General features: G+C 39.3%; 1 protein-coding gene across 2 annotated transcripts in view; it reads right to left on the bottom strand.

Annotated features, from left to right (window-relative positions):
- Positions 1-133: 133 nt before the first annotated feature.
- The window catches only part of fkbp1ab (FKBP prolyl isomerase 1Ab), a 16,025-nt gene continuing 5,727 nt past the window's right edge, over positions 134-10,431 (bottom strand). Inside the window, exons 3-5 of one of the 2 annotated variants that reach the window (XM_015058289.1) lie at positions 4,210-4,322; positions 2,859-2,989; positions 134-1,295 (exon numbers count right to left, since the gene is read on the bottom strand). In XM_015058289.1, the coding sequence (XP_014913775.1) occupies positions 2,861-2,989; positions 4,210-4,322 (242 nt within the window). In that variant the 3' untranslated portion in view covers positions 134-1,295; positions 2,859-2,860. Of the gene's footprint in view, positions 1,296-2,835; positions 2,990-4,209; positions 4,323-10,431 lie in introns of both variants that reach the window. The other variant, XM_015058288.1, reaches the window with a different exon arrangement.

Genomic DNA, 10,431 nt, shown 5'->3' with positions numbered 1-10,431 from the left:
TTGGATAGCAAGTATAAAACAAGCGTGAACACTTCTGTTACGCTGGTTTATGTTTAATCATCAGCCGTTTTCATTTTCTTTCTTTGTGGAAAAATGAGAAATCAAGTAACAGTGAAATGAACACTGGAGGCAGTTGGATGGTATTTTATTTTATTTGAGATACATCATTGGTTTAGCCTGCACACAGTAACATCTCAGCACGTAAAACTGCACAGTACAGACGGTCTGCCGCTTGCAGCACGGCAAGCACATAACACGGACAGCCGTGGTCGGTGTCAGAGAGCCAGGCCAGCACAAGTCATTCATTTACACTCAATTTAAAACTAGTTCAGGTAGAAAAAACACTTGTATGATGTTGGCCTTTTTGTGTTTTTTTGTCTTCACGGTACACCTCCACTCCAACATCCGCCGGGACGGCGTGGCGCACTACTAACAGTAATTCTAAAAAGGAGAGTTTCTGCTTTAAGCTTTGTTATTTTCTCAGAGAGACTCTTGGCATCAAAGGAAATGCATAATTCAAGTTATTACACAAAGTGTCAAGAGTTCAAATCCCTGCCCACCTTTTAGAAGTTTCAAGCATCTCAGACTAATTTCAGTTCCGATTATTCCTGTGCGTCGACACAGTCCTCCTTGTGCACTGTTTAGGTATGGCTTTAAATGAGTCTTAAAGAGATAGGAAGGATGCAAAGTGAATGCCATCAGATTTTTGGCATGCACACAGGGCAAGGTAGTAACCATATTTAGTCACACAAGAAGTATCTGGACCTAAGCCTGGTTTATCCTTCCCACCAATTAGTCTTCTCATTCTTCTTTAACAGAAATAATAATGTAGGGTTTTTGTTTCTGCAGAAATCTCAGTTTTAAGTGTGACCTTTTATTAGAACTCAGGCTAATATGATTCCACCCTTTAAAATCATAAATGTGTGCTCACTTTTCTGTCTAATACAATAGAATAAGCTGCAGAATTTTATAATACCAGAACAAACTGACTCATAAAAGCTGAACCTTGCTGCTTAGTGATTCAATGGCATTTCATACACCCAATTCATTGTGTTTGCACACAAACAGAATGTCAAGAAATACAAAATTAAAAAAACACTTTCTTTAAACAAAAAAAAAATTGTAACAATTTAAGACTTTTAGAAAATGTAGGATTGAAAAAAGATGTTTCAAAATGGAGGACGAGTGAAAAACAAAAAATAACAAAAACAGACGGTTTGATGAAAACGCTGAATTGAAAGAATCATGCACTGACTTTCCAAGCTTCTCTTCAGGTCGCCTAGGTGCGAAGTTAACTGTGAGGATGACAAAAAGGAGAATTATTTTTACAAAAAAAATAAAAACTTGAAAATCGATTTATACAAAATAAAGAGAATTAAATAAAAATATGCAACAAAATAAATGATTGCATAAATATTCACCCCATTTCGAGTAGCTGAACTAATTCAACAGAGGGCATTTGAGTAGGGGACGTCTGTGCTATTGCAGCATGTTTAGCATTGAAGTGCTATTTGAATAGCTTTACTGACAGGCTAACTCCTTTTAGCACAACTCGAACACAGTCATATTTTTGCATCATTCCATCAGATCATTATTGAGCAAAACTTAACCAGCAATGGGCCAAGAGCAGTAGCCTCATCGTCCATCGTTAGCAGATGTCGCTTGTGCATCAGATTTATTGGCGTACTAGAAACAGTGAATATAAAGGTTCTGGGCGGAACTTTTGTATGTATAAAAAAAAGCAATTAACTGAGTTTAATTTTTTTAAATCTATGTATGTAGCTAATTAATAGAAATTTACATGTCAAAGTCCTGAACCTAATCATACCATAAAATAGAATTAAGATCCATCAGCCTCGGTGACAATGTTGCCCTGTTTTGCAGTCTTACTATTTATTGTAGATGGATAGATGCACTGGTCCGGGGTATAACATAGGTGCTAATTTCATTTAATAATCTATGGTCCCCGACCCAGCAAGTAAAAATTTTATAAGAGAAAAAAAAACACATAAAAAACATAATTAAAACACCATCAGATATACAATCCAAGAGTGTACACACACAGCCTCTGTAGAGTCTACATCCATTTTCCCAATACTTCTATATCTGATCCGTAGAGGTTTGCCCGCTAACAGGATCAGAGTTCGCACCAGGGTTATGACAGTTTTGGGTTTTTCATTATATTTACGTTTATATAATTCACAACAAATTCACAAAATTTGCTGTGAATTTTTGCTTGTCTCAGTCAGTTAGTTTTAATTAGTTTTTAGAGTGTGCTTGCTAGGTTTCATTAGTTATCATTAGTTAAACATTGTTTAGGTTTTATTAGTTTTTTCGCGCTTTGGTTAAGTTTTAGGTGGAGGATCCAAAAAGGTCAAAGTATCATATTGCGATTGTTTATACGTCGATTGAGTAACGAATATGCAACAGAAGATATCATTTTCAAAAAATATGTTCAGTTATTATGGAACAAACTGACTGACATTTCTTGACATTTTGCAGACCAGCGTAGCTGCCACCAGGAGGAGTAAGGAGTGCCATAATTTGCCGACGGCAGACATAAACTGTTTGTGTGAGGGGATGGGAAAAACATCAGTTTCACATCAGATCAAAACGCTAGTAAATAGATTCATAAACACAAAAACGTAGGATGTAATATGCATAATTTCAGTATGTTTTAGTTTTATGAACGCACGGTATACGGTTTTTCCCCATTAATTCCCGTTTTTATTTATTCTATTTAACAAAAATGTTAAAATGCTTTGGCTGATTGCACCGAGATCAGAACGACATCATGCGTCATTATCGGATGGTTATTTTCTGTAAACAACTTACGCAACAAACAGGCGGCAGCTCGCCTTCACTCCAAACTGAGCAGCTCCACGTCAAAGATGAGAGTGGCGTTGGGGGGGATAATGCCCGGGTGGCCCTTATTTCCGTAAGCGTAGTCCGGTGAGCAGATCAGCTTGGCCCTCTGACCCACACTCATCTGGAGAGAGCAGAGAGGGCAAACAGAGAGGAGAGATAATGGGTTTACAGAGCTGCTCATAATGCAGCTGAAGGAAGATAATATCTCACAGGAGACATGGCGGGGGGGGGAGCATCTTGATTTGTTAATGATGTTTCACTATTACTACATCTGTTCCACTGTTATTACTCTCAGCAGCTCACGCAGCAGCAATCAACATCCCAGAAGGAAAAAAAAAATCAAAAACAAAAAAAAAAAATATCAAGCTTTGTTCAGTTAAACAACTTATGTAACAAACAGGCAGCAGCTCGCCTTCACTCCAAACTGAGCAGCTCCACGTCAAAGATAAGCGTGGCGACATTTCATAAGTGTAGCTTATGAAATGTTTCTGACCAAACACTAATAACTTCACGTATTTCAAGAGATAAATGTTATCAACAACCTTTCATCTGATTCCTATTGCAGTGCATGTATAAAAAAAAACATTCACCCACTTGGATATCTTATCCTTTTTTTCAGTTTATTGCATTTACAATGAAACCACAATCAACTAAATTTGCCGTTTTTGAGAAGAAAAATCCCTTTAATGTCAAATAGAAAACTGATTTCTACAAAAATAATGACAAATACATACAAATATTCAGTATTGAATAGGTAATTCTACATTCCCCAGAAGAAAGCTATTTGAATTGTAGCTGTGTCTGCCTATTCTCATCCAACTAATGAAATATTTCTTACATTGCTTTAAAATTTTATGATTTAGTAGAGCTCACAACAGCACACACTCTGTACAAAGCCTGTAATCAACTCCTTCTAAAATTCATTTGAAATAAAAGAAAACTGATGAATAAGGGAGAAGGATTTCATTGAAAAACAAAAAGGTCAGAGTAAATATTAAGAACAATTGTGCTTTAGTTAGACATGCAGAATTGTTTTCACTCTGTCAATATCTTTTTAATATAAAAATTATTTGCTAAATAGATAAAATAATGTTTGGTTGTGTTTTCTTTTATGAGTTTGTCTACAGATTTATCTGAAATTCCTTGGAGATATGTTTTAGAAAATTAATTTTTAGAAAGATTCTGCTGTTTTGATTTGGCGAAAGAAAGAAAAAAAAAACATACTGCAGCTTTAAGATTGTTTTCTTTAAAGCTGTAGTTGTTTTCTAACGACTCCCAAAAGTAGTTTTGCTCTTGTCACATGCTGTCTAATAACACCGTTATTAACACCCTTCAGCTTACCTGCCCCACTCCCTCCTCCCACCCTCGGATCACTTCCTGTTTGCCGAGCTTAAACCGGAAAGGCTTGTCCCTGTCGCGGGATGAGTCGAACTTCCGTCCATCCGTCAGGGAGCCTTTGAGAAGAGCATAGAGGAACAGTGCTGTTAGACAGGCAGCTAGTTTGTAGAGTTTTTATAGCATGTTACATATTAAGTGTTAGCAGTACACCACTTTTATTGCAGTTTTCTGCCGAATAATAAATCTTATAAAAACCTGACCTGTAGATTCCAGTTTTTTGAAGCGAAAAGTTGCTTTACTTCATTTCATTTCATTCTTAATTTCATTCACTCATTAATAAATATGAACAGTTCACGTAACAACTAAAAGAAATCATGTACGAAAAGAAGCATAAACTTATATCTGGCCCCAACTCACATAAGAAAATGTGCTATTCAGCTCAGAAGTCAATCACAAACATATTTCAAAAATTGAACAGCAACACATCAGCTGATTCATTACCATATTGCTGCATCAAAATAATTTTAAAATTTCTTTTAGAAGAGAGAGAGATTTATATCGTTTTATCTCACTGTCCACAGTGATCCATAAACTGACCCCTTTAATTGAAGTACATATTTCCATTGTCACCGTTTTGATTCAAAGTTTTTTGAAAATCTCAGTTCCCTTTAAGTTGTAGCTGCTTTCACTTTTTACAAACCTGTTTACAATTACAATTATATTGTCTGGTAAAGAAATTGTATGCGTTTGTTATATACAATTTAAAATATTGTACTTGTTTCACTTGTTAAGTTTAACTGTAAAAACTACGTAGCGGTGTCACCCAAAATGAAGGAAACTGGGGCAGATTTATCGGTGCATCCCATTGCTTCAATCTTTGCACTACTTCTGCTTTGTGACCACACTGTGGTTATCAAAAATACTATTAAAGATAAAACATTTTCCTTGATGGGTTGATGCCGTTATCTTTGCTTTTTGGCAGGAAAATAGGTGAACTTTGTGCCTTCTGTGCAGCAACTACTGTGGGAAGTGTCAGGAAAACCCATGCATCAACCTCCAAGGCAGCCGCCTTCCAAAAATAATTCACAGCAAGGCTTTTAGAGCTGTTAGCACCAACAAGATGTGTGTGTGCAAGGGGTGATGTGTCTGTGTGGGTGCAGCTTTGCTCATCTTATTGGGAGGGATGCAACCTTTAATCCAGCCAGCTGAGTGGGACTTCTCTCCGCTGCTGGACAGCCTGATGGCAGCCTAATGGAATTATCCAGAAGAGCCAAAAGGTTTGATCCAAGCATCATGAGGCTCTTTTTCCCCCATTTCATCAGCCAACAGCACAACACACTGATACCCATAGCATCACACTGACTGTTTTCCTGCAGAAGCATCCCTTCAAAGAGATCCTCACACTGCATGGGGGGAAAAAAGGCTGTTTTTTTAATAGAATATCCTGTTTCATGTCCAATGTCAGGGCTGCTTTGTATTCTTTCAGGAAAATGGATAAGAAAGGAAATCCTGCAGACTGGGTGATACTCCTTGGAAAAAAAAAGAAATAAGGAGAACATAAGCTATCTTCTAAACAGAAATGCCTTGTGGTGAAAGACTAAAATTAGGCCTTACTGCAAGTTACATAATGTTGAAGCAAGCAGGCTAATGTTACCGTATGTGATTCCCCTCCAATCTGCAAGTCAACATCCTGATATATGTACAATCATACTGGAACGCAAAAAACATTCTAACAACCAGTTTGGGCACTTGGTCAGTGACTTTTAGGGTGTTTTCACGCCTGATGGTCCAGTTGATTCGGTTCGATTGAGAACCAAAATTGCAACATTTGTTATATTTTTAGTTGCTGCTGTTCCCTTTCACGCTCTGCACTAAGTCAAATGACCCAAACCCTTTGAAAACCCGATTTCCCCCCTCGCTTGTGGTGGCACTGCACCAAGAAGCTCCCAGAACTAGCTGCAGACTGTTGCTGGGTAAAGGAGTGTCTGGGTTTCCCCACTGGACCTAATCTAAGATAAGTAGATCATAATCAGCTTTATTTGGCCAAGACTGTGCCCACAAACAAGGAACCTGAATTCAGTCCAGACCAGGTTGGATTACTGCAAATATGCCAAGTTCTGACCTGGGCACTCTGCTGTCAGACTGTTGTTTTTGCAAGTGGAGCTCTGGAGCACCAGTCTGGCAAAAGTCTCTTTGTTCTACTGTTTACTTCATACAGAGAGTTTGGACTCTCAATTATAGAGAACGACAGCTTGCTTGAGGCATGGACTCTATTGACGCTTCAAACAACTGGATCCAATTTTAGCCAACAGCTAATGTTTGGCAGTGATGTATGAAATGTGTCAACTTGATCTTGAAGAAGCTACATTATAAAGCTTACTAGAAATCACCTGTGATATAGACTGCGATGAGAGAAGTGCCAGGCGGAGCGAGGTATCTATCAATAAGAGGGGCCGCAACATTTTTGCGAGCAATACAATGTCTTAAATATTTATTATACTCCAACTTTAGTTGCTCAATTCATTCTGAGAAATCAAACTCAATATTAGAAATCCCAGACAGAGCACTGGAGGGAAATGAGAATCAAGGAGGATTGCATAGTAAGGCAATGGCCAGGCTACTGTAGCAAAAATCTGTGTTGAAACAATAAAAAAGGCTAGCTCTATCTTACAGAGTTGATCCATCAGCTGTGGTAGAGAATGCTGTAACTTGATTGATGGAGAATATTGTTTTTCCATCAGTGAAGTCCATGTCTCAAAGAATACAAGCTGCCATAGAGGCGAGGCAAAAAACTGGGAATTTAAAAGAAAGAAAATCCCATGTTTTGCAGAAAGAAAGGATGCGACAATGTTTACAACAAAGACATTTACCTTTAACTTTTGGCATGTCCTGCAAAACCAGGACATGCACAGTTTTTTTTTTTTTTTTTGGTTTTTGATTAAAATCTCCCTTAAAATCAGACATAAGAAAAAAAAGGCACCAGCAGGGGGTGCTGTTCAGTTATACACTGAAGGGTGGCGCTCCATAAATCAGAATCAATTTGTTTAAACACCTCAAATTTAAATCAAGGATAAAAAATAAGAACCAACAACAAGTGGACACGGACTGGACTTTTTTTGAAGCTACCGAAAACATAAATATGCTTTGTAATTATTATTACATTGTTGGATGCTGAACATCTGGTCTGTTTTTTTTTTTGTTTGTTTGTTTGTTTTTCAAACAAAATTTAAGCACAGAAAAAAATAAACATGTATCTGTATTCCCACTTCTTACTGTTTAGAACTATTTAAAGTAGTGCAGGGAATCAGATACGGCTGTATTTAATAATTCATCATTAAATAGGTATGTATTGCCTTGGGCTGCTACTAAAAGTGAATGCTCAGTAACTGCAGAGGTGGGGAGAGCACCTAAAAATTGTACTCGGGCAAGAAAGGGACTATTTCAGTGTATTTTTACTCAAGTAAAAAGTAAAAAGTAACTGTCCTAGTAATTGCTCAAATAAGAGTAAATGTATTCCTTAAAAAGGTACTGAAGTACAGAGTAACTGATTAATATTTAATTATAATATCTGATTAAGTATTTAAAAATGATGTCTGAGTTCCAGGCTAATAGCTGGAACATCTTTCTAAATGATACCTGTTGACAGTCCATGTGCTGAAGCTACAAAGAAATGGTTTGAAGACAACAAGGTGGATGTTCTGGAGTGACCCAATCAAAACCCAGACATCAATCCATCAGAGAAATTGTAGCTGGATCTGGAAAAGGATGTTCACAGAGCTTCAAGAGTTTTGCAAGGAACCGTGGAGTAGAATTGCAGTCTCTCTCTCTCTTTTTTTCCCCAACGCGTCCTGTTCCAAAGTGTGGCACTCAGACAGCAATTCCCAACAGATTTACTTTCACAAGCAGAGAATTACATCTTCAGCTATGATGCTCCACTTGAGCCTCTTCCTGAGCTTGTTGAGTTATTGCCAAACAGGACAATTGCTTTCTTCCGTGTGCCACACCCTACAAGTCGGACAGTCTTGTCCAGACATCAATCCATCAGAGAAATTGTAGACAGTCTTGTCTGACTTGTAGTCTGCAGCCACGCCTGTTCACGACAGCTTCTTCTGCAATAATTGCTTGGAGAGAGAAACACCCCAGAGGTCTGCCTCTACACCTGCAGCAGGAGAGGACAATCAAAAACCAGAAAACCAAAAAACCATAGCAACCAATGATATATGCTTATATATAAAAAAACTACAACATCACTGAAAAGCCCACGGTTCTAGTTAATACAAGATGTATTTAGTGGCAACCGCAGCCCAAAAATAAATGTATCTGAAAACACCTGAATGAAAACGTGTGTGTGTGTGTGTGTGTGTGTGTGTGTGTGTGTGTCTGTGTCTGTGTGAGCAAGTTTGTGTATATAAGGTTTCTCCATAAGAATGTTCAATAGCATGTGTGGGGAACAACAGACCCACCCGAGCCAGGCATGAGGGAAATTGGAGCCCAGACATCCAAAGCACAGAGCCCTGAGAGCCCCACCACAGGGACGACTGCACCTCCCTTCCGGAAAGGAGCACCGAGTCCCAGAGGAACCCCCGGTAGCCACAATGCAGACGCCTAAGTGGCCTGCCCACAGTTTCCACCAACAATTGGATATGCTGTTGGTGGAGACCAACAGCATATCCAGCAATGTGCACCAAGACACAAGCTCCCAAGAGCTAGGGTGCCCAGGTTGCACCAAGCAGTCACTAGAAGTGAAATCTACCCAAACACCCAACCCCAGACAGCGAAAACCACCAATGCACTGGCAGGCAGAGGCACCAGTCACCAGAAGGAAGTGTGACAGGGCAGAAGAAGGCACAAAGATGATTCAGGAGAGGGAACATCCCAAGACCAAACCTGGCAGATAAACAGGCAGACACAGAGACAATCACACATTCCCATCCTCACACAGACATTCACACCTATTCATCCAATGTAAAAACACACAGAAATGGACACCATACACCCACTCACACTCCCTATACACACTCTATACTCCCAGGTCCAGGTAATGATACCTCTGAGAGGTAACTAGCGCCCAAACTCAGGAGGTGCTCTGCTTCAGTCTGGGGTGGAGACAAGCAGACTGCCCAAGCTCCTGCAGTAGTGCAGTGGTCCATCAGTCCAGACTAGAGCTAGGTACCATCCAAACGACCCCGGTTCAGACACCGACCCCATCCAGAGACCGTGGCAAAAAAGGTTTATAGTCCAAATGTGCAAGTCAACCAGACCAGCTCCAACAGAGGTCCAACTCTATGTGCTCCCAACCTCCAGAGTCCTCTAACATGAATTCCCCCACCAGGCCACACCCAACCTTGGAGGAGCAGTTTGCTGAGTCTTCTCCTTTTGCAGAAGCTTGGTCAGAAAACTGATATACGTTGTCTGTGGTTCTTTTATGGAGGTTCAAAAATACCTATCATACCAACATATTGGTATGTTTATCTATAACATACCAATATAGATATGATGGACCTCCCACTCTCAGGGCGAGTGTAAGAGAACTCCACCTCAAAAAGTCAATGAGAGCATAAGCACACGATGCGAACCCCTGCACACAGCCGGGTTCGCATCGGCTGTGTGCATCGCACCGGGTTTGAGGTGTATGGAGTTCACTCCAAACACTTCAAAAATTTGATGTGAAGTTGAACTCTGATGCGGATCAACAAAGCAAACTTGTTTGCCTACAAACCTAGGTTTTGTTTCTGTTGAAGTAAATTCTGGTACGGTTGGAATGCATATGTGAATGCAAGCGGGCCGGAGACCACTCCAAACATAGGAAGTGGGCTTTAGCGCGAGGCATCCTGGGTAAATACAACCAAAACAAATGTGCATGTCTTGCGACTGTGGGAGAAATGGTTTGTGGTCTTTTATCAAAGACGAAACAGGAAATCTTACAACCGCTAAAATCAGACATCACTCCATTTTTGTTTGAATTTCAATGAGAATGAAGTTGCACTCAATTTCTTCTTTCAATGTTTTCTTTTCGTTTTCTTTAGTGGATCTTGGTGCAGCGCCACCACAGGCGAGGGGAAGAAAGGGATCTTTGAAATAGTGCAATGTGAAAGCTGCACCAGCAGAAAATGTAACAAATCAAACCACAATATTTTTAAAGTTATATAACTCAAGCAAAAGACAAGAAGCACGAAACTATTTACATTTTAAATAGTAATAATAATAATAATAATAATAATAATA

The sequence above is a fragment of the Poecilia latipinna genome, unplaced genomic scaffold (assembly GCF_001443285.1).
Source record: "Poecilia latipinna isolate Pla-1442-1.1 unplaced genomic scaffold, P_latipinna-1.0 Scaffold1529, whole genome shotgun sequence".
In the NCBI taxonomy this organism is placed as follows: Eukaryota; Metazoa; Chordata; class Actinopteri; order Cyprinodontiformes; family Poeciliidae; genus Poecilia; species Poecilia latipinna.
Note: the sequence above shows the minus strand (reverse complement) of the source record. Positions and strands in the feature narration are given on the sequence as shown.